The sequence below is a fragment of the Melanostigma gelatinosum genome, assembly GCF_949748355.1.
Source record: "Melanostigma gelatinosum genome assembly, chromosome: 3".
NCBI lineage: Eukaryota > Metazoa > Chordata > Actinopteri > Perciformes > Zoarcidae > Melanostigma > Melanostigma gelatinosum.
In genome coordinates, this window is record NC_136636.1 from 3,202,095 (window position 1) to 3,227,168 (window position 25,074).

Here is a 25,074-nt window from a genome sequence, read left to right on the forward strand (position 1 = left end):
CGAATACAGCAAGCACCATGTGAAAAAGAAAAGGCCAGCTTCACTGTTTCACTGCAGGGGGTGATTCATTTGCTGCTGACAATTCTAACTTTGAAGAGAAATCTTTTTGTATTTGCTGAATGTACAAAACGTGAGCTGACAATGACAGTGGCGACGCCTCTGCGACGTAGTATTGTGCGTCATAGCTTGTACTGTTGCAAAGAATAATTGAATCATGATTCAGCCTGACAAAGCAGGATTGTTATTGTGATGGTAGCAAGCAGAGATTGAAGGCAGGGCGACAAAGAGGAAGGATGAGATCCTTTTTTACAGAAACCAGAACAAGTGAGTCACTAACTTATGTTCCCGATGGCAACACAAAACATCTTGCAGGTTGAATATAACAATGCTGACAGCATTTCCTTTTCCTTTCAATCAACATATTGTTAAATCAATAAATTGTGAACAACGGCTTTGGCTTTTCTGGTTTTAGTGCAAAGTAACAAAGTGGACGTCGTCATCGTGACGTCCCCCATTGGTTGGTGGACTGACGTTTTGAAACCTTGAGTTCGGCGACTTTGCCGTCGCCATCTTGGACTGTGGCCGTCGTTCGTTGTTTTTTTTTGCAACAAATGAACAGAAGTGACCATATTTGGGAGAGAGAGAGGGAGAGGGAGAGAGGGCGAGGGAGAGAGAGAGAGAGAGAGAGAGAGAGGGGGAGAGAGAGGGAGAGAGAGAGGGAGAGAGAGAGGGAGAGGGAGAGAGGGCGAGGGAGAGAGAGAGAGAGAGAGAGAGAGAGGGAGGGAGAGAGAGAGGGAGGGAGAGAGAGAGAGAGAGAGGGAGAGAGAGAGAGGGAGAGATAGAGGGAGAGAGAGAGAGCGAGAGAGAGAGAGAGGGAGAGAGAGAGAGCGAGGGAGAAAGAGAGGGAGAGAGAGAGAGAGAGAGAGAGCGAGTGAGAAAGAGAGAGAGAGAGAGAGAGAGAGAGGGAGAAAGGGAGAAAGAGAGGGAGGGAGAGAGAGAGAGAGAGAGAGAGAGAGAGGGAGGGAGAGAGAGAGAGAGAGAGAGAGAGAGAGAGAGAGAGGGAGAGAGAGAGAGAGGGAGCGAGAGAGAGAGGGAGAGAGGGAGAGGGAGCGAGAGAGAGAGAGAGAGGGAGCGAGAGAGAGAGAGAGAGAGAGAGGGAGAGAGGGAGAGGGAGCGAGAGAGAGAGGGAGAGAGAGAGAGGGAGAAGAGAGAGAGGGAGAGAGAGAGAGGGAGAGAGAGAGATGTTAAACTTGTCCTGCCCTGCATTGCCTCCACTGTCCCAAAGCCACGCCCATATTCCCTCATCCACATTTCGATTGGCCGAGCTGCCAGCAACAGTCTGCTCTCCATCCCCTCTGTTCCCCCTTCGCTCTCTCTCTCCCCCTCATCGCTCTCTCTCCCTCTCTACATGCAGCGCAGCAGTGAATGAATCCAGTCAGACACAAGCTGTTCAACAGAACAGCCTCTCTCTCTCTCATCATCTCTCTCTCTCTCTCCCTCCCTCTCTCCCTCTCTCTCTCTCTCTCTCTCTCTCTCTCCCGTCTCAGGAGCAGACAGTCGGTGGAGCATCGGCACAGGAGCGGGAGCGACAAGGCGGAGGGGAAGAGGACAAGCCCACCTCGCCGTGACAGCAACATTAAGAGCGGCACAACAGTCAACTGTAGTGCAGCTCGAATCAACGCAGAAGCAACAGATTGCCCCCAGTTGCAATTGTTGGTGCAACTGATGCTCTCTGCTGGGCTTCGGAAACGAAGCAGATGTGCAACAGCAGCTGCTGCCTCCTGTTGTTTTTTTGAAAGTCAGTTTTGACGTGTGAAATAAGAAATGCTTTGAGCTCCGGCGAGGAACGATGAGCGACAGAGAAACAGAGAGCTTTGATTCAGTCGGAAAGCAACACGTTTCGTCAACGTCGCCGCCAACCACCAGCGCCTCCTCCCATCCTCCTGGTCTTTCATTGAAGAAGAGGAAGAACTGGCACGCGAGCTGTAGAATGGCACAAATAGGGGGAGGATGTCAGACTGACATCCAGAGTTCAGGGAGTTTTGCTGTGAGGCGGAAAAAGAGCAAGATCGGGTTCTTACCAGTGTGAGGAGGCAGGTGAGACGTCCATATGTCCTTCAGACCATCACTTGGACTTCTGAGGACAACGAGGGGACCGGATGGGAGGTGCACCGGCACCTTCCTGAGAACGGAAGCAAAAACAAGAATCCAAAAAGTAGAGAACAAATGACAGGAAGTCAGAGTTGCATCTCGTCTACGCACAGATAGAATTGCTCAGTTAAACATAACAAAAACATTAAAAAAAGACATTTATCAGAACACTCAACAACCGACAGAGATATCGCACTCAAAGAAGGATGTATTTGCGTCACTGGAGGTTGCATTTCGCCTAAACGTGCAACGAAACATCAAAATCATTTGTTGTTTTTTTACATCAACTTCTTCCGCCAAGTCAGATTTTGCGCCGATTTCTTCTTTTTTCTTCCGGTGCGAGCCTCTTTTGGGAGGGTTCTTGCTTGACTCTTTTTGTCTTTTTTTTCCGGGTGAGGTGGATCTGCCGTGGGGGGCAGCTGACAGCCGTCCAAGACGCCGCGAGCCGTACTCCGCGTGAAGAATGCCCAGCCGCGCTTGGCCAAGCCGGCCGACCCGGGCCCGACGGCGGGCCTCTACATGGAGCGGTCGCAGAGCCGCATCAGCCTGTCGGCGTCCTTCGAGGCCCTCGCCATCTACTTCCCCTGCATGAACTCCTTCGACGAGGATGACGAGGGTGAGTGGTGACACGCGCACACGCACACACACACAGTGATATTGATGGAGTCATACATAAAACATAGTTCACGAAGGCACGAGTTATTTGTCATCCGTCTGCAGGAAAACGGGTCGTGTGACTTGTAAATCTGTCAGAGGACGGTCTTTTTGATCGTAGTTTTCGTTCAACATTGTGCTCGGTTAACGGACCGTGCTGCCCACCGGCTAACGTCACAAGCTAACGTTTACTAGCGCTTCTTCAGCTCACAACCTCGGATATCTGTGACACCCGGGGAATCGTTTCAGCCCTCATTAAGCAAACATACCAAACATTTTCCAACAACGACTTGTTCATTATTATTTAATCACATGAGTCAGTTAAAACTAAAGTAAGCTGAAACTAAGATTTATATGTTTTTGGTCTGTGTCGTGTATGTGTGTGCAGGAACATGTGTGTGTGTGTGTGAGAGACAGAGCCTGTACACCCCTGTGTGTCAGCTTATGTCAGGTTCCCCATGATGAGATTGCCGGTAGGATCAAGTATTTCCTCCAATCGGGTGCATCAGATGATGTGATTCATTTTGCTCTGAACTGGTATTATTGCTACATTACATTACTTCGGATTTCATGTCACACTAATCCTGTCTGGGAAAAAAGCCCGCAGTACCGGATTGTCTCTCCCGTTACGATTCAAGTAAAAGAGAAAAGTTTACAGCGTGTTCATAAAAAGGACCTCTGGAAGAATGTTTGACAGGAATGTGTACGTGCAGGTTTTTACTGTCATATTTGCTCAAACTGTCAATTTATTCCGACAGTAGTACATGAGGTAGATCGTCTGTGAGCTCCTAATGGCATTTGGAAGAGAAACGACCAATCAGAGTTGAGCAGTCTCTAACGAAGCTGTCAATCAGCTCGTGAACTCTGATCATGTTGTCAAACTAAGCAGCGTTGATCAAATGTGAGTCAAGATTATTTTACTGCGTTCCCTTCTTCTCGCCTCAAAGGTTTCAGAAACATATTTAATTGTATAGATCAGCTGTAAAATTGCCGGTGGGCGTTGATTGGTTTTGGCTCGACTGTTTTCAACATTGCAGCCGAGTCACAAACCTTCCCTCGTTGCCTTCGTCTCATGAGAAGTAGACGTAGTCATCGGGACGTTGGTTTGTGGACTGGCCGTTTGAAGCCTTGAATTCGATAAACGGAAACCTCCGGTTCTGCTGAGTGAAGTCAATACTGCAGTGTCTTAAAGCTGCATTCTCTCTACTGACCACCAGGGGGCGGCTCCTCTGGTTGCAAAGAAGTCTATGAGAAAATGACTCTACTTCTCTCTTGATTTATTACCTCAGTAAACATTGTAAACATGAGTTTATGTCTCAATCTCTAGTTTCAAGTCTTCTTCAATACAGCGTGATGTTCATTTAGTAACTGATGGTCCATCTAGAGTCACACAGACCATAAAGCAGGGGATGCTTTAGGGCGGGGCTACTGTGATTGACAGGTCGCTGCCATGGCTAGAGCTGTATACAGCGTCGCTACGTCACTCCTCCATTTTAAATATGGTAACTTCCGTTCATTGGTTGCAAAAAAGCCAAGACACGACACCCATAATCCAAGATGGCGCCAAATTGATGCTTCACAACCACAAACCAGAAGGGGACGTCACGACGAATTTAGAGTAATTATTCCAGCCTAGAAGTACTGATTGCACTGGATTTAACAGGAACGTGAAGGCAGCAGGTGATATACACATTGGGTAGATGGGAGGTTTGGCCCAACAGCAAACGATTGCCCCGTGCCCCCGAACAGTCAAACTATAGGAACTCTGCATCACCAACAATTCCATAATGACGATATGAAAACACACAAGAGAGAACAAACGGCCGCAGCACGGTCAGCAGTAATCTCGTGATTTTTCTTTCACACAGTCGGACCTTGTCGGAACAGCTGGGACTCCACCAAATATTCTGCTTGGGATGAAAACTGATTTATTTACACAGCAAATCATTTTCAATCAAGAACGCTTGAAAATAACCAAACCGTTCCACTCAGAGCTCTGAGGGGGGGGGCAGCTCATTCCCTCGAAACATCTTGTGCACCTTTTACACGTGCTGCTTCTCAGCAACACAACACAAATATGGGCAACTAATTGCTTTTGTGCATTCCAATTCTCAGTCAGACATCCGAGCTGGAAGAACGAAGAATTTAAGAGGAGAAACGACTGTTTTTCAGACAGTGGATCGACTTATTTCCGTCAGTGAACACGGTATTTGTCCTGTGGTCTCACAGGGCGTGTGCCCTGTAACAATCACAGATTACCGCTGTGCAGTCAACTAAGATCGGCCTTAATCACCCGGGTTAAAGTCAATATCATACCTGTGCCAGTCGAGCTAATCCCCCCCAAACATTGAGTCAATGTCCTCAGAGTTCAGGTGCTCCTGAACCACAGGTCAGCAACTCCATCAACTTCAGCTTCCACACATTTGTATCCGACTTGTCCTTTCTCCGGTGCCCTGGGAGTCTTTGGCATACTTTGACTTTTGTCATCTTACGAGCTGCCGGTACTCTCTTCTGCTCTCTTCATATCAGGTCCTCGGTCAGATTCGTAATCAAACCCAAATTTACCCAATTTCTGTTACCAATCAGGATGAAGCAGATCATGTGCAGAACGGCTTGAGTTGCGCTTCTGATTATGAACAACAACAAAGAAGGTCGAACGAAGACGGCAAACGTTACTACGCCTCATCGAAGGCAGCGCAGACCAGATCTACTCCTTCCTTTCACAATAAAAGCCCTCGACCTATAATATTCACAGGGAGGTAATTCACATTTTCGAGTCGTTAAATCGCCAACGCCCCGCTGTGAAAAGGCCTTTATCCCCCTTTTCCACTGCATGGTTGGTTTAGAATCACCCTCGGCGTAGGTGAGCATCAGACTAGCGATCTATCTGATGGTCTCGTTTACTTATCAAGATCGTATGGATGCTTCAGTATTAAACTGAGACCAGTTAAAAGTTCCTCAGAGCACACAATTATTAGGAAACACACACACAGAGAGAGATCGCCTCCCCAAAGCTCGTTCACATCATCACCTGCCTGCTGTGTGTGTTTACTGATGCTAACCAGAAGAAAAGAGCCTGATGAGCCTGATCTTCATACAGATAAACATCACCTGTATGAAGGTGTGAATCACTTTCTGTACACCTGGGGACAGATTTCAACCTGCCCGACGCCGCTCGTGTTCCTCTGGACGTCTCTGAACGACGCACAGTCGTTCACCAGTGTGTACGTAACACATGAATACCGAGCCTCACGCTGACACAAACACACCGGGACGAACACTCAAGCATTCACAGACACACACATGTAGGATTCTGGGTTCACCTGAACCTACGCAAGTCCCTAGACACACACACACACACACACACACACACACACACACACACACACACACACACACGTGAAAGCAGTGTGTGTGGTAATCAGAGGGGAGCGGCAGGCTGCGGTTTGTGGCTCTCAGTCTAATTAAATGCTAATACGGCAGCCGATCGTGGCTGACTGCAGCTAAACAGAGGCCTGATTGCAGGTTAATTCTCTCTCTCTCCACTTCTCTGTCTCGATGTCTCGATGTCTCTCTGTCGACCCTTTGCACTCCGCGGTCCTAACCATCCTGTTTGCAGGTTAACTGTCTTTCCACCTTAAATTGCCTTTTAATCACCTTTTTCTCCTCTCCTTTATTTCCACTCCTTTTGCTCTTTTTGTTTCACTCTTTCACGTCAGTTTGTCTCTTCCGCTGACAGGACAGGAAGTGTGTTCTCACGGTTGCAGAGCATCAAGTGAAGTAATAAAACCAGGACGAACACGGGGCTGTTGTTTACGCGTGAAATCACTTTGAATTACTCTTCGTGGCTGACTTTGAAGACCGGGACATTTGGCATTATCGCCATATAATTGAGGATGTTCTCTCACGACCTTTGTAGCTAAAATGATTGTGCTGTTATTTGTAGGCATCCCGCAAACATTGCACGTAGTCCACGTCGTCATGAACCAGGAAGTATTTCAACTGCAGGAAGCCGCACGGTGCGTGTCAGACAGGAACGCCTCTTCCTCCGCTGCTCGTGCCTCGTGTGAAACCAGAAGTCGACGTTGACTTATTTATTTGTTCAGCTTAATGTACTACTTTGCCATTTCAAAAAAAGTTATAATGTTAAGATGTATCAGAAAACAAGAAAAGCCGAACTAGAAAACAAAATCGTATGAACGAAATATTTTCAAAAAGCAGATGAGGTATAAAAAAAAGTAAAGACTTGTGTGAAACAAGTTCATCATGCAAATACAAATGAAATGAGGAGGTACATTAAGAAAACATATGAAGATCCACACATTATATAGAATGTTCTATACATGCAGGATGATTTCTCTCCTTTAGTATGAGACTTCATTGCTTTTAGCAACGTGGAACGAATAAACTTACTTTGCTCTTATGAACGAGCTCCGATTGAGTAATAACAGTGAACAGCAATGCATTCATACTGTAGAGATCTATGCCGACGTTATCTCACTCCTCACTGTCTCCTTGGCAGAACAAGTAAAACACAAATCACAGCTTCTGCTCACGTCTCTCTGTCCCTGACATCAATTACAGTTTGCTGTTTTTCCTTTCTGTTCTCACATCTCTTCAGACGATCAGCAGACAGAACACACACACACGCACACACACGCGCACACACACACACACACACACACACACACCTTATGTATGTGTAATCGAGCAGCACAGGTGTCAGATTTCACAACTCTTGGTGACAGACTGACAGCTGATCTGATTCTCCACATTAAATGTAAAACATGAAAAATCTAAAGTGTCTCATCACCTGTCTGATATAAAGCAACGTCCAAACATCCATCCGTCTTAAAGGAGAAATCTCCCTCAAAGTCATAATCTTTACAGTAATGTGCTTTATTCCAGAAGTTTGGGAAATGTTGCAGAAATTCGATCTCGTCTGGTAGCATATAGACGTCTGTGAGAACATGACTCTACTTCTCTCTTGATTTATTACCTCAGTAAACATTGTAAACATGAGTTTATGTCTCAATCTCTAGTTTCAAGTCTTCTTCAACACAGCATGATGTTCATTTAGTACATTATGGTCCATTTAGAGTCAAACAGACCATAAAGCAGGGGATGCTTTTGGGCGGGGCTTACTGTGATTGACAGGTCGCTGTACACGTCTACGTCACTCCTCCACATTCCAAATATGGTCACGTTCTTTCATTGGCTCCAAAAGAACCCAACATGGCGAAATCGCCAAAGGCTTCATGACATCAGTCCACAAACCAATGGACGACGTCACGACGTCTACGTTTACTTCTCATATACCGTCGATGGATTTTACCTAAAACTAACCAAGTAGTTGTTTTTGCAGAAACACCGCAGGCGCACTGAACGCGTGTGTTGCAGGAGACACAAAAAATCCCCAAAAATGAGCCGCTGTATGAGGATACGTTGCAGATGCATATTTTATTGCATGCATTCGAGTGCAACTTGATCTCACCGGAAGACACGCAAATAACAGCTTTTCACGCGTCTTTTAACGCCACGTTGTTCACGTGAAACGATTATGTTTAGCCAGCAAAACCACGGTAAGTTTCACATTATGGCTGTGCTTAAAAGAAGTACCGTACTCATTAAAACATGTCTGAAACAACGTAACAGCAAACACCCTTCACAAATGCCACAAACGTAACTTAACAAAACAAAACTATTCAGGACACTGGTCTCAACTCCTGTTTGTTTGCACATCTTCATAAATTTGTTTTCCCATTTTATCGACAACGACATGAAGCAAAACCACTGCGCACGTAAAAAAAATGGCCTCAGGCAGCAACGGTACGACGCTAAAAGCTGTGTTTGAGCAAGTAATGGTTTCAATGTTTCCGGGAGGATTTCTTTCTCCTCTCAGGCTTGTTCTTGTTCATTCTGATCTTCCCATTAATCAGGTGGTGCTGCTGCTGCTGCTCGGGGAGACTAATTGAGGCTGAACTTCTTCGTGTGAGTGTGTGCTGCTGTAATTCTCTGCTTGTAAGAACCGAATGTTCTCACAAAAAGGAAAAAATGAGGAATGAGGAGTTCTTCTTTTTTCCTGGCCCCTCACTTCCTTAAGCGGCTGATTTGGGACAAAAACTTGGGTTTATGGTGAAGAATAGAACTCGGATAACTTTTAGGCTGAGGTTATATTTTATAGGCGTATGTTTCTGTTTCTGAGTGTTTGTATCGGTGCGCATGATACAGATATTCGTCCCAGAATGTTTAAACTCTGCAGAAGCCGTGTTTTCCCTCCCAAAAGTCCTGGCTTTTTGGTGAACTTATGAGGGACGGTGTGAAGTATGAGCATGCATCAGATATAGTTATAGCTGGTCAAGTAATGAGATGTCATGTGTTGTAGGAGGATCGGGAACATCAGGCTTCATCAGAGGAGGTATGGAAGGAGCGTGAAGGGAAGGAAGCATGAGAGGACAGCAAATAGAGAGGAAGAGACAGGAGGACGGAGGGACAAATGTAATGGATGCTGGAGCAAAGGTGGAGGGAGTAAAGACAGAGGGGATGAAGAGTGGACGGGAAGAGGAAGCTAGGAGAAGAAAGGTGAAATGGAGGAGATGAGAACTGAGGAATTAAAATGCTCGTTACTCTTGTCTTTTATCTCTCCTTCCTCTTCCATTCCCCCCTCCTTCCCTTCATTGCAACATTACTCAAATTCTGCGTCTTCATCCCTGCTGTCAAGTCACATGGAGGACAAAGAGGGAGACAAAGGAAACGCATACACACAAAAACAAAATAGGCTTCGGAGTTCAAGTACATCTTATAACTCAAAGTCGTGTTTTTAATGAAAAACACGGCGAAAAGATTTCTGCCCGCAGGAGTTCTGCAAATGTGGCTGCATTAATGTATCGTACCATAAAATGAAGGCGTAAAGATGCATGAAGCCGATGTCACAGATATTAGTTATAGAGGGAGGAAGGAGAAAGAGGGGGGGGGGGGGGGGGGGGGTCTCTGGTGAGCCTCTAAGTTGGAGAGATGACCCAGAAAAGTCAGTCGTCCAAAACTGACTGCCAGCAAACGAGGTCTATTGTACAGCGAGCAATGAGGAGGTGAAGGCTGCAGGTGTTCATGAAGGCGGCGTGTTGTATTCCGGAGCACTAACAACGCTTCTGGTTGTTCTTTCAAATGCAGTGTTTCACGCCAGGATGTGGAAAATTAGCACCATGTAGCGGTACTCACAGCGGAACCCTCCGGTTCTGCCGGGTGAAGACAATGCGGAAGTGTCTTAAAACATTCTCTCTCGTGTCCTCTGGTTGTGTAGAAGTCTATGAGAAAATGACTCTACTTCTCTCTTGATTTTCAAGTCTTCTTCAATACAGCATGACGTTCATTTAGTACATTATGGTCCATTTAGAGTCACACAGACCATAAAGCAGGGGATGCTTTAGGGCGGAGCTTACTGTGATTGACAGGTCACTTTCACTACCAGAGCCGTATACGTCATCTCTACGTCACTCCTCCGCAGTCCCAATATGATCACTTTTGTATACTGGTTCCAAAAAAAAACCAAGATGGCGACGGCCAAAATCCAAGATGGCGACAAGGTTTCAAAACAGCTGTCCACAAACCAGTGGGTGACGTCAATACGACCACATCCACTTCTCTTATACTGGTTATGAACCAGACCAGAAACCAGTAATTAAATAACAGCAACATTGACAGCAGCGTGATGTGCCACCAATCGCAGAGCAGCGACACACGTTGCCATTTCCCGTGCACTTTACTGCTCACGCTCAACATTCTTCTTCTACGGTGACAACGAGGGCACATGAAGATCCAAACAGATGTTCCGCAGGAGGAGATGCAGACAAGGAATAAGATGGAGGAGGATACAAGGCTGGAGGGAGGTGGAAAATGAAAGCGTGGCCAGAAGACGTGAGTCTGAATGGTAACAGGCCCCGGCTGTCCCGACAGGCTGCTTTGTGCCAGACTGAGAGCAGGAAGTCAAGTTGTCATGTGGGCTTCGAGCGGAGACAAAGCCACACGAGACGAGCTCTTCAAACATACCCTCACATAATGAACGAGAGTGTGATTTCATTCTTAATGCCGCAGCCGGTTAACATCCGTGCTTTGTGTGGTAATGACAGGAAAATCACCGAGAGGCAATTTTGAAGGCGTAGATCTGCCGAGCTCTGACAGCCGCCTCCCACTGGCCCCGATGGCAGGTTGAACCCTCCCTTCCTGCTCGGGCTGCTTGCAAATTCTTCTGATGCGAATGTCAGTTTGTAATGCAATAGAGATATTCGTTAAGAGAGGGTCTTTGGTCATTTTTCATCCTCTCCCTCTGCCTCTGTTTGTGTCTTCCGCTCCTCGTCTTCTTCACGCCTTTTGTTAATGTTCCTCCTTCCTTCTTACATTTTCCTCTCCACTACTCTCCTACGTCTCCTCTCCCCGTGTCATTCGTCTTCTCATCAGCCTCTCCCGACCGCACCTCTCCTCTTCAGCCTTCACCTCTCATCGCCTCTCATTTTCATGGCTTCTCCTTCACCTCCTTGTGTTCATCTCTCCTACTTACCTCTCCTTACACTCTCCTCTCTCCTTTCTTGCGTGGAGACCCCTTGTATTGCAATTCATCAGTGAAACCCTCGTTGGTGAAATGCTGGTAATTCGATTTTTGTAAGTTGAAGTTGGAAGTAGAGAGACGCTTTAATGAAAGTGAGTTTGCGTAATCATCTGATGTGATTGCCAGGCCTCTTTAATGAATATAACAGTTATAATTTGCTCACATCACGCAGGCGTTTCTTTGCTGTGTCGCTAAATAATTCCAACGTCAACGTGCGCATCATCTCTAATTTAATTTTCGGTGTTATTATCATGTAGGAGAGCGCATTAACACGTGCAATGGGGTGACACGATCTCTGATCAGCTGCAGAGAACATCCCCCTCTGCGGAGGGAGATTGGAGTGGGATGTCGGAATAATACAAATAAATCATCTCTTGATGGGCACAGAAAGGATCGATTGCGTCGCTGGACTGGAAACATTTCCTGAAGTACTTGGTACTCAGGTTTTATCAGTCGGTACCTCAAAGGAGCAGCATGCGGCATTTAGGGAGATCTATTTGCAGAAAGGGAATATATCATTAGAAAGTATGTAACCACCAGCATACAGCCACAGAGTCGGCGTCGAGAGGAGGGTGGGGTGGATGGATGGGCTCCTGTTTCCTCCCAGCACGTCAACGGTCGCGTCCTGTAACTCTGACCTCGTCATTTTAAACCGAGGCGTGATCGCTCCCGAAACCAAACGAAGTAGTTTGTCCGACTGAACCTCAAACTGTCGGATCGGTTTCAGAAAGCACAGACTAACTTTGATAAGTGCATCCGAGCACAAACTCATTCATTGTGATGTTTCACATCTGAACCATGGAAATTCTGAACTTTATTTCTTCTAAAAGTTACTTTTTAACGTGCAAAATGTTTCCCATTTCTTGTTGCAGCACACTCTATGGTTTGCAGCCTCACACCTGTTAACAAAGTGTCTCTGACTCAAGAATCACAACAAAGAAAGCAGCACGGCAAGCTGTCGTCTGATCCACTGAACATTAAAACCAGAACAGCTGTTCGGCTTTCAGGGTGTATAAAGCACTATGGGGGGGTCGATGAAGCTAACTTTGAAAATAACTTGTTATGGTTGCTGCTTGTAAAAAAAACGATCAAATACAGAACATTGTTTGTGTAAGATATTCTGGAGGAGGCGTCCTCACACACATGGCGTCCACTTGGCATCAGGAGCTCTTCTGGAGCCCATTTCTAACATCATCGAGTCATCGTTTAGTATTCACAGCAGCAGTTCCATTTGCACAAAGTCCTTGCTCAGACATTTTCTTCATTTTGAAAAGTCCTTGCTGGAGCCTCTTCAGACAGTTATTCCTCCCCTCTGCCCTGCGGACTCAACACAGACTTTGGCCAGAATAAATCAGCACAGTGCCGGCTGTAACAGAGGATCGAGGACTATGTTGTGTGCGTGTGTGTGTGTGTGTGTTCTTGGTCAAAGATCCAGCCAAGATCATGTTAAATTGATTTCATTGGAAGCACACCCCTTAAAGTGACTTGTTCTCGTCTCAGCAACACAGTAAAACGTTCCAGTCATGGCTCCCGAGCAGAGGAGAGAGAACCAGGACACGGAAAGCCCAACGACTGGAATTTATATTCAAATGAATGAATTTCATCAAGGAAGGTTTACTAAGTACGTCACAAAGACGCATTCATCTGTTAATCTGAGCAGAAGCCTCTTCAGTGTATCTGGATGTTTATTCGCATTCACTCCAGGTCCGGTCAGGCTGTTCTGTAGTAACTATAGTATCCCAGGAAAGCAACTCGCTTGTGATAATCGTGAATAAGGGAGAGGCCGGGGTGAAAGGGTGACTCCATGAACAGCGGACATTCACCCAGGAGGCCGTTGTTCGTTATATGAAACCAGAAGTCAACGTTGACGTATTAGTCACATAACTTCTGTACTTAAAGTGTCAATCTCAAAGATATTTGTTTAAATAATTGTCTGTTAAGTCACTGTCTATCGCCAAAGGGGGTAACACAATGGTGAACGAGCTTCTGGCCGACTCATGAAAGTATTGCAAGATTTATATATTTGCAGTGTCACGAACTGGGTGCCTGTAGTGACATTCCCAGAAGAAATGCTCGATTATAGTTTTTCTCCATTGCATACATGCATAAAATTGATCTATGCTCAAAATCTTTGTCTTCTAGATGTGACTCAAACATTGTAACTAAGCACCTGAATGACCTCAAATAGGTAGAAAACAGAGCGACGCACAAATACGCTGCTACTTTATTGGGGTATTCATTGAGAGCATCTCTGTGAGAAGTCAGAGTGTGATCTAACGTCTCCTGGTTATGAACTACGTCTTTAGAAACGTCTTTAGATCAAGTGGGAGAAGAGAGTTTATTTTATGCTCCTTTGTCTCACAGTGAAGACAAATACAAGCGTAGTAATTCTCTTGGAAATGCGTTTGTTGTATTGCTTCAGCGACAATAGTACTTAATGTTTGGAGGAGCAGAAATATGGGACCACTCTCTCTTTCCTCACTTTTATTACCAGACTTTAGTGACGCTGTCAGCGTCTCACTTTATCTCTCTCTATCTGTCCCTCTTCTCTCTGTCTCTACTTCCTGTCGCTCGCGCTGTCTCCTTATGTTTAGTTCTCCTTTGTCTCTTGACGGGAAGGAGGATGCAGGGAGGGAAGGAGGATGCAGGGAGGGAAGGAGGATGCAGGGAGGGAAGGAGGATGCAGGGAGGGAAGGAGGATGCAGGGAGGGAAGGAGGATGCAGGGAGGGAAGGAGGATGCAGGGAGGGAAGGAGGATGCAGGGAGGGAAGGAGGATGCTGGGAGGGAAGGAGGATGCAGGGAGGGAAGGAGGATGCAGGGAGGGAAGGAGGATGCAGGGAGGGAAGGAGGATGCAGGGAGGGAAGGAGGGAGGGAAGAAGGATGCAGGGAGGGAAGGAGGATGCAGGGAGGGAAGAAGGATGCAGGGAGGGAAGGAGGATGCAGGGAGGGAAGGAGGATGCTGGGAGGGAAGGAGGATGCAGGGAGGGAAGGAGGATGCAGGGAGGGAAGTCGAAGGCCGACTGAGGCTCAGCCGAAGTCCTCGCAGTATTACAAATTCATGACTGCTTCACAATCTGTGGCCACATTTCATATTTTACTCTACATGTTTAGAGTGATACAGAGTGACTTAAGTAGATCAAAAGCGCATTAGGTAATGCCTGGTTCAGGACTGTCAAAGGACTATACGGGAGAAATCAGATGTTCACCTGAAGACTACGTAATGTCTCAAGACTTCACTGCTGTGAATGAGAGAAACCTGTGATTTTCTGATTGCTTCATGGCAGTTACGTTCCAATGCATAAAACATCAAACACAACAGATGATTTGTGTCGAGACAGACGCTCTGCATTGCGTTGGTCACAGCAGCAGTGAATACTTCAGAGCACGCTGAACAGCAATGATGTAAACGAACCTTTTTGGTTCTTGAAAAGTAGTTCCAGGCTCAGAGGTGGAGCGGTTAAGATCCCCGGGCTGCTTCAGTCCATATCGATGTGTCCTTGGCAAAAGACTGAACCCCAAAATGCCCCCGAAGGCCGTGTATGAATGGGTGTGAAAGACATGGAGTGAAAAAAGCAATTTGAGTGGTTGGAAGACGAGAAAAGTGCGACACAAGTCCATTTACCATTTACCATTAAATTGGCCACAACCATTTCAGTCTCCTGGATTTTTCTCTACAATGTTGACATTTAAGGTTTTGAGTGAAATCTCTCAACAACTGCACCATCATTTTACCCACAAGATTCATGGAGCAATAACTGTGGTGCTCCCTTAACTTCTCCATACCGCAGTGCTCCTGTCAGGCTGAATGGCAGCCTCAGGTATACTTTGTGTTTCGTGATACTTGGCTAATGTTAGCATGCTAATACTCCAAATGTATGAAATATAAGAATCATTCAAGTGCCACGTGTGTGTGTGTGTGTGTGTGTGTGTGTGTGTGTGTGTGTGTGTGTCTATAGCACACAGCAGGTCAAACTCAGTGCAGCAGGTTGAAAGGTCGTTAATGAACCGATGACGAATGAAGAATTTTGTGACAGAAATGTACAATCGATGCATCAGGTTTAACCAGAGCATTGTCAGCTGCAGGCCCCCGATCGATAACTCCCTCACGTCATCAGGACGCTTCATTTACCCGAAGTGGAGGCGATGGAAAGCATCCTCTCCATCCAATTTGCCGGGGACACGTTCTGTGGCAGCAAGGAGGAAGAAGTGATGGTGTGATGGCAATTCATGACCACACAAACACACACCTGCATGAAACACTTCCTCTGAACCAGATACACCTTGATTCTTAAGGGTTACAACAATTAGATGTGTGTGTTTTTGGAAGAAAAGGTGTCCGTTCAATGCCAAACAGAGGCGTGACTGAAACAAGAGAACGGTTTCATGCATTAGATGTTGCTCGACAGGCGTACACTTTTCCATATTTCTACGTTCTAGCATCAGACATAACATCAACATGAATCCAACTGTGTCCTCGAGCAAGGCATTCAACCCCTGGCTTCCCTCTGCAAGCCTGCAACTGTACCTGTTACAGCAGCTGTTCAGAAATAGCACGGTGTACTCAGTAAAAGCCTTCATTTGGAGAAAGGTTTAAAAAAAATAAAAATAAATGCTTGTCTACCAACAAAGTAATTAGCTCTGACTCTGTCTTCCAGCTCCGCTTTGCCCGGCGCCGGCGGTGCCAAGAGGTTTCTAAAAGCAGCCTTCATCTCCAGCCTCAGTAATCACTCATCATCGGCTGCAGCACCTCCGCCAGAAACTCATTTTTCAAATAAACGCTGCTCTTTCGGCGCTTAAGGATCCTCTCTCCTCTATCTTGCTCTCACAACCGCCTCACGGCAGATTCTCTCTCTCATTCTGTAAAGAATGGGCCGACGGTGACGGAGCAATTTCACTCAGTGGATATTACAGTACATCCATTTAATTTGATTTAACCATTTATTCATACGCGGCGGGTTCGGACGTGCACCATTGCCTGCCCACTTCACAGCAAAGCTTCATTTTTGACTCAGGGACAGGATGGACTCGAGGTTTCACCCGATGATGACACAAGGAATCGAGGGATGATTTGCTGCTCGTAATAATAACAATAATAATGTGAGTGAGTAGATGGAAGCAGAGGAAACGCAGTAGCTGTAATGTGTGCATTGATATTAAGGAGGATGAAATCCTTCAATGTATTCTGTACCTCACCCCCAGAAAGATCTTTAGACTTCTTCTCCCAAACACACTAAATCAGGTCACGCTAAAACACATCCTGATGTTTCATCTTCTGTTCCCATGTCACCCAGAGGAGATGGGGGGGGACGTTTGTGAAGTTGAGAGTTTTCAAATAAAAAAGGCATCCCAAGGAGAGAGCACTGACATTGTTAGGTCACTGTGCGAGAAGTGGAGTGTATTTATAGTGCCGTCAGGAGGTTTGAATAAAATCCTGCACCAAACGTCGGCTGTGGTGGTTTGTTGTTTGTGTAGAGAGGTGGAATAAATATAGAAATTACCATTTTCTATCTCTCCACATCCTTGAAAGAAGACGTCCTTGCCATTAAACACAATCTGCACATCTTTGCGAACACAAGTCTTCGTCTTTCCTCCGTTTGCCCCTCAGCCGGGATGTTCTTCTGCCAGTGAATGTGATTCAAAATGTCATTGATTGCTTAAGTAGTCCAGACACCCCATGAATCAGTCTGTTTATGGTCCCGGGGAGTCAAAGGTTCATGGGAGTTCTCTTCCTACTCTCTTGGAATCATAATCTGTTGTGCAGCTGATTTCATCAGTAAAATACGACCGGAGAAGACAAGCTTCCCGGAGAAGACAAGCTTCCCGAAGAAGACAAGCTTCCCGAAGAAGACAAGCTTCCCAAAGAAGACAAGCTTCCTGGACAAGACAAGCTTCATGAAGAAGACAAGCTTCATGAAGAAGACAAGCTTCCCGGAGAAGACAAGCTTCCCGGAGAAGACAAGCTTCCCGAACAAGACAAGTTTCCCGAAGAAGACAAGCTTCATGAAGAAGACAAGCTTCATGAGGAAGACAAGCTTCATGAAGAAGACAAGCTTCATGAGGAAGACAAGCTTCATGAAGAAGACAAGCTTCATGAGGAAGACAAGCTTCATGAAGAAGACAAGCTTCATGAGGAAGACAAGCTTCATGAAGAAGACAAGCTTCATGAGGAAGACAAGCTTCATGAAGAAGACAAGCTTCATGAAGAAGACAAGCTTCCCGAAGAAGACAAGCTTCATGAAGAAGAAAAGCTTCATGAAGAAGACAAGCTTCATGAGCAAGACAAGCTTCATGAAGAAGACAAGCTTCATGAAGAAGACAAGCTTCATGAAGAAGACAAGCTTCATGAGGAAGACAAGCTTCATGAAGAAGACAAGCTTCATGAGGAAGACAAGCTTCATGAAGAAGACAAGCTTCATGAAGAAGACAAGCTTCATGAAGAAGACAAGCTTCATGAGGAAGACAAGCTTCATGAAGAAGACAAGCTTCATGAGGAAGACAAGCTTCATGAGGAAGACAAGCTTCATGAAGAAGACAAGCTTCATGAGGAAGACAAGCTTCATGAAGAAGACAAGCTTCATGAGGAAGACAAGCTTCATGAAGAAGACAAGCTTCATGAAGAAGACAAGCTTCATGAAGAAGACAAGCTTCATGAAGAAGACAAGCTTCCCGAAGAAGACAAGCTTCATGAAGAAGAAAAGCTTCATGAAGAAGACAAGCTTCATGAAGAAGACAAGCTTCATGAGGAAGACAAGCTTCATGAAGAAGACAAGCTTCATGAGGAAGACAAGCTTCATGAAGAAGACAAGCTTCATGAGGAAGACAAGCTTCATGAGGAAGACAAGCTTCATGAAGAAGACAAGCTTCATGAAGAAGACAAGCTTCATGAGGAAGACAAGCTTCATGAAGAAGACAAAAATGAAATGAATGTCCACCAAAAGTGAGGCTCGTGTGTATTTGATTTTTACTAATTGTGGAATACTAACAGCCCACATGCACAATCATCTCCAGCACTGGCATTAAAACATGCCACAAAAATGCCGTCGCAGTTAAAGATGTCACGAATTGTAATATTATTAAAATCAAGTTTCCATGCAACAAAAAGTGAAAAGTGTCCTCGTAGCATTTTATTTGATATTTTCCCAAAAGAGTTTGTTCAGGTCAATCTTGTCTTTTCGACAGGAGCAGAGACTAGAGCTAAAAAGAACAAAGAAGAGTTTTTACTGTGCTTAAAAAAAACGATGAAAGAACTTTATCTTAAGCCCTATTCGCACAGGACGAGTACCACCATGGGACCTCATGTGATTTAGGGTCTCCATGGGGCTCCATGCTGTGTAGCAAGATGAGCTCCTGAATTTGCAGCCAAAATGTCAAAACTTTCGTTCGAAATTTGTGACGAAGCCTCGATCATTCAAATGTGTGGAGAAATAAAAACACAACGAATCACAGCGATGCTGACGCAAGCGTCAGTTAGTACTTTGCCGTGCTGAGTTTTGACGGCAGATTGAAACTAAGATCCCAGACGACCTCTTGAATTATTACAAATGACTACATCATCAGATAATACGAGTCATTCGTGAACATGGCTCCACTGTTCAGTTACAGTAAATGGATCTGCACAACACAGGCTTCGACATGTGTTTACCTGCAGTCGTGTGTAGACAACGTGACCTCACACAAGTATGTGAAATGACCACGACCTCTTATTACGGAAACTATTTAGGTTTCGGCAACAAATCCACTTGATTCAAGGTTTAGGAAAGAAAAGATCTTGGTTTGTGTTTAAATAACTTTAGTACCCGCTTTACTTTATGTCGAGAAAATAAGTAGAAACAATCGAGGCCTCTTCACACGCCTCAAATCACCATCATACTTTGCCTCAAGTTGAGTAGAATCTTAATCAAATAGAGACGCTGGGAATAATAAAATAAATAAACAACATACACAACTACAAAAGCAAAGCGATCTCAAATGAACTTAAATCTATCAAGTAAAGAAAAGAACGTAAAAGCATTCTTGTCTCGTAGAAGTTTCAGTGACTTCCAAAGGATCCTTTCGTATCTTTCTTATTTTACAATAACTCAACGTTGAGTTATTTTACAATAACTCAACGTTGACTTTTGCTTTGACACTGTTTGTAGACATTTATCGTACATTCTCAGGGGACATGAGCTAGAACATGTTCTGTGCTGTATAAACACAGAACATGTCTGTGTCTGTGTTTTAAATCATGTCGGGCAGAAAGTGTGACGAAGCTTTTCTGTCTTCCTGTCCGTCGCTGTGTTGGCCGGATCGGTTGGCTGAATGGGGAGCAGCTATTTTTGTGTCTGCTCTGCGTTCATTAATATCTCTCTGCTGGGAGACGAACTAATGAGTCCTGGCCCTCTGATCGCTTCATCACAACTTCTGTGCGTCACGGCAGACACTTTTTTTGTGCTTCATCACAGTGGGCGCTCCACAGTCGCCACTAACAGAGTGGGCTGTTTGAGAGTCGAGTGGGATTTCACTGTCTTCAGTGCACACGCGCATATTTACACGTCTAACAACAGTGTGTAGATGCTATGATTACAAAAACAATTCACTGTGATGTAATAAATGGTTCTAAACTCAATTCAGCCCAAAATCAAAACGACATATTTTGACAGACTAGTTATCGATCTGGATGTCCAACATAAAAACTACATGGCGCTCGGCTTGTGGTGCTTGAAGCGCCAAAATAAAACATTTGAAAAACCCAGAAATCATGACAACACGCTACGAGCATCGACTGCTGCAGTCGCCTATTCTTGGTTTACCGCGTCGTCATGTTGTTTTTTCGCAACCAATAAATGGAAGTTGCCATATTTGTAATTAGGAGGAGTGACGTAGAGACACCGTATACGTCTCTGGTAGCGGCAGAGACCTGTCAATCATAGTAGCCCCGCCCTAAAGCATCCCCTGCTTTATGGTCTGTGTGACTCTAAATGGACCATAATGTACTAAATGAACATCATGCTGTATTGAAGAAGACTTGAAACTAGAGATTGAGACATGAACTCATGTTTACAATGTTTACTGAGGGAATAAATCAAGAGAGAAGTAGAGTCATTTTCTATAGACTTCTATACAACCAGAGGAGTCGCCCCCTGGTGGACACTAGAGAGAATGCAGCTTTAACACATGAAGCATTGGCTTCACTCGACAGAACCGGAGGTTGCTGCTTTAGTACGAGGGAACATTTGTATTTTCAATTTTGGGGAACTGTCCCTTTAACTGTCGCAACCTACGTAAGTCACTTAAACATAATTACATTACCAAATAAAGGCTACTCATCTTAACCCAAACCACAACCTTTTTCTTAACCTCACCAAGTTGTGTTGCCTAAAGAGCAGGTTTTACAGGCGCACTGATCGTTGGTGTTGGACAAAAAAATAAGAATTACCGTTTTCTAAAACCATCGCAAGAGGATACGCAGAATGAGAGCATTTCTACGACGGCCGTGGTCTGCAACGATTTTTGAGTCTCCGAACCTGAATTAGTCATTAAAGTTAGAAAACAGTTCTGTGTCTGAGGGCTAACATCTGTTTTATCTGCCGAAAGAATAGTTCATACGCTGCAACAGTGAGTCGTGTCCCAAAAGGACATGAGCAGCTGAGCGCAGAACGCAGAACGCAGAACGATGAGTACGAGATGCTGATAGAACGAGACGCAAAGATGCACACAGGCAGAGAAGAAGAACGCATCGCAGGTCTCACTCGTGGAAAGCGAGGCACGTTAGAAATGTTGTGAATGAGAGAAAGTGTCAATCTTCTGCATTTTTATCTGTTACCCTGATTGGCTGCTGAGATTGCCTTTCACTCGGCGGCAGAAGACGCATGTTGCATCGGATTGAACTGAACTGAGATAAAATCCACTCAGCGCCGCGAAAGGGTCGCTGAGAAGCAGAGTGGCTCGTGTGTCTGCAGCCATTATCCACTTGCTACATTAGTTACGTAACTCCGCCTCAATACGCCACCAGTGACAAGAGGTGACAGCAGGTCACACACACACACACACACACACACACACACACAAGCTGTTGCGGAAAACAACACGCCTCTGTGTAAAATGGCTCTCAGCGTAAGGTTCGGGGACATTTGTGATGTGCCGATATTGTTCCGGAGGTCTTGTTTAGTACACAGCGCAGTCGGAACATCTCAGTCGGGTTTTTACTGCAGTTTGTGACACTCTGTGAGATGCAGTGTGCGCGGCTCGGGTAGAAATCATGGATGATTTAGAGGTGCATGCCCGAAAGAAAAGGACACATTTCTGGTCAGAAGGCAGAACACGTCTACTGTTGAACATTGTGAAATCCTTGAACAGCAACAGGTTTTTGGATATGTGCAAATATGGCAACGGTGACCTTTTGAGGACGTGTGGTTGAAGGAATGATGGTTGAATGAGTCACAACTTCATATGATTGTTGTTATTATTATCCCAGCCGTAGGATGCACATCATTGGCGTTTTACGTTAATCGGAGTACAGCTGCGTGTTAATGGGGAATATTAGTGGAATATTCATTTTCATTAGCTGTAAATAGCTTTGTATGAATATTGTCTTTTTTGAAATAAGAGGAAACATAATCATTGTTTTTTTTTTACCAGGTGTCACAACAACAACAACTGTAAGATAGATGACACAGACACACACACACTCATGCACTCACACACTGCATACATATAAGAACACATTACCTGAGCAGACGACTCTTCCTTTACACACAACACAACATGTCATTAGTGGAATGTTGGGACTTCTTGTGAAACACCTTAAAACATCATAAAATCTGAAAACTTTTGACTGAAAAGAAAAGAAGATTTTTTGTCTTACATTATAACTTGTGTTATTTGTCTAAATGTCATATAAAGATTCAATGTATTTTAATGTAAAGCAATTGAAGTCGCATTTTCTGTATGAAAGCCGCCTTACATTCCAACACAACGTATTTTCTCCTGGATTATGTTGTTATGATTTCATTGGGTACGAATATATTGCGACTTGATTATTTATTATCTGGCTTGATTATACCTGGTTTAATTAGTTGAAATGACTGTCTTTTAGAAGTGTCACCCCCTCTGGACGTTAGGCGCATTGAGCCTATCTTCTCTTTTTTGACAGTCAAAGAGAGTCGGCGTGTCTGAGCCCCGGTGTGGTAATTGTGCAGACGTTCAGAGTCGCCCGCAGACTGAAGCCCGTCATTCTGTTCATCTGTCTTCCAGTGTGAGGGAGCTCACAGACAGCTTTAAGGACTGAAGCGTCCACCAGTTTCATTCGTGTCATCTGTGTGTTTCTGTGGCTTGGCTGAGTGTTACAGACAAATGTCATGTTTCATGAGAAGTCTGACTCTGTGCAGACCTTTGGCTGTTGAGGCTGATGAGTAAAGCAGATGTGGTTGCCTGTGAATTCAGACGCAGGGTCAGGACTTTTGTTTTTCAACTCAACCTTTGTCTGTGGCTGTCCAGGTTGCTCACTGGGTCTCACAAGCATTAAAAGTGCAGCCTGCCCCAATTGTTGCATTGCTTGTAATCTGCAGAGTTTTAGGCTTATGTCGCTCTAAAGCTCAGCGTAAATCCGTCTGAATGACAGCGTCAGGTAAATGAAAACGGTCAATGCTGGTGTGCACTGCGTACACGTGAAGCCACTTTCTTTGGGACGACATAATGTTAAAAATGAAAGTTAGGTTTAGGAAAAAAAATCATGGTTTAGGCAACAAAAGCAACAGTTGGGTCACTCTGACTGTTGCTTCATCACATAGATGCATTTCATTTGTGTTTCCACCACAAATAAGGCTCCTAATTGACTTTCCATTGGCATTATTTTCGTCCTCAGGAAGAAAGAAAACACGAAAAAGAAAGACAATTTGTGTCCCTGTACACCAACCAACAGATTGCATTTCGGTGCTAGTCTGCAAACTGCCATGATGCTGGCCGGACAGTCGTGTAGATGTCTGACAGTGCTGCTGCAGTTCCACAGACTAACACAGGAGATACTATAGAACCAGTGAAGAAGCAGGAGCAGCAACCCAAATGTGCCAACGTCCCACGTGCACGATGGAAATAGCACCGTTCTAGGTCGCCCTTTAATAACTGCAGCACTATCCTCATGCCACTGTGCTGCTGCTGCTGCTGCTGGTGGTGTGTGTGTGTCACTGACTTCTAAAAGCATTTGTCTTTCCATTAGGGTGATTGAAACTGTCTGCGGGCAAAGAGAGAGTACAACATCGTCTGGATTTGATCAGTTGTAACGCAGGATCACAAATACACCTATTTTATTTGATTGAATTTACCTTGAATCCACTCATTTTGTGGATTTGAATGCATTCATTCAGGAAGAACACTCCCAGTGAAACACACGAGGCTCCATCATGAGACGGATTGCATTACCATTTTACAAAAATAGTGTTTGTGTGTGTGCGTCTCTGTCCTCACTGTTAAAGGGAAACAACTGTCCCGTCCTGCCCTAAAAACAAGGTCAAAGACCTCGTGCTGGAGAACTTCATGATAAACCCAACCTCTACGAACACACACACTCACACACACACACACACACACACTCACTCACAGAGGACACCTTGCAGCCAGACAACGGTCTCATTAAGTGTGCCGCGCATCGATTTTGTGGTCAATTTTGCAACAAGATGTATGTCTCCACTCTGAGGAGGACACGGGTGCTCTTGTCCTTGTCCTAATGAGTCCTCATCACTGTGGTCGTCCTTTTTCTGAGGTCACAGCGGGACAAAAACACATAAAAAGCTTTGAATAAACAGTTTATACACTAGCCTGGAGATTCCTCTCAATATTTTTGAAGGAGCTTTTATTTTATTTGGTGGGTAGAAAGCAGCAGCTGAATGTGTCCGTCTGTTTCCCTGCAGTGGACACGGAGGGCAGGAAGCTGAAGGGAGGCATCCAGAGGAGCACGGAGACGGGTCTGGCTGTAGAGATGCCCAGTCGGACCGTCCGGCAGGCGAGCCACGAGTCGATAGAGGACAGCATGAACAGCTACGGCTCCGAGGGAAAGTAAGTAACTCGTCCAACCCTGAGTCTGACTGGAAGCCAGATCCAACACATTTTGATTCACTATGTTTGGTGACTTTTGCGTCTTATTGGAGAGCTGATGATATTGAGAAAGAAAGAGAACAAGGGGCAGCCTGGTGTCCTAAACATTACATTCCCATTCAACAGAACATTGTCGATTACATCTCGGGGGAAACATTTTCTACCAGATTCGGTTTGTTTTTGACGCAACGCAAACACATTTTTAATCTTAGTCCAATGAAGTCTGCGTCAGGAAGAGGTCCGGATGGATGGGTGGCTCAAAGAAACCAGCCCAACATCGAGGCAGTTCATGCAACAGTTCATGCAACAGTTCATGCAACAGTTCATGCAACAGTTCATGCAACAGTTCATGCAACAGTGCATGCAACAGTTTATGCAACAGTTCATGCAACAGTTCATGCAACAGTTCATGCAACAGTTCATGCAACAGTTCATGCAACAGTTCATGCAACAGTGCATGCAACAGTTCATGCAACAGTTCATGCAACATTTCATGCAACAGTTCATGCAACAGTTCATGCAACAGTTCATGCAACAGTTTATGCAACAGTTCATGCAACAGTTCATGCAACAGTTCATGCAACAGTTCATGCA

The 25,074-nt window shown here is 45.1% G+C and overlaps 1 protein-coding gene across 1 annotated transcript in view; it reads left to right on the forward strand.

Annotated features, from left to right (window-relative positions):
• Positions 1-2,661: 2,661 nt before the first annotated feature.
• The window catches only part of rims4 (regulating synaptic membrane exocytosis 4), a gene marked incomplete at its 3' end in the record, with an annotated part of 36,164 nt that continues 13,751 nt past the window's right edge, over positions 2,662-25,074 (forward strand). Inside the window, exons 1-2 of the mRNA XM_079266509.1 lie at positions 2,662-2,767; positions 24,297-24,441. Of these exons, the coding sequence (XP_079122635.1) occupies positions 2,671-2,767; positions 24,297-24,441 (242 nt within the window). The 5' untranslated portion in view covers positions 2,662-2,670. The remainder of the gene's footprint in view (positions 2,768-24,296; positions 24,442-25,074) is intronic.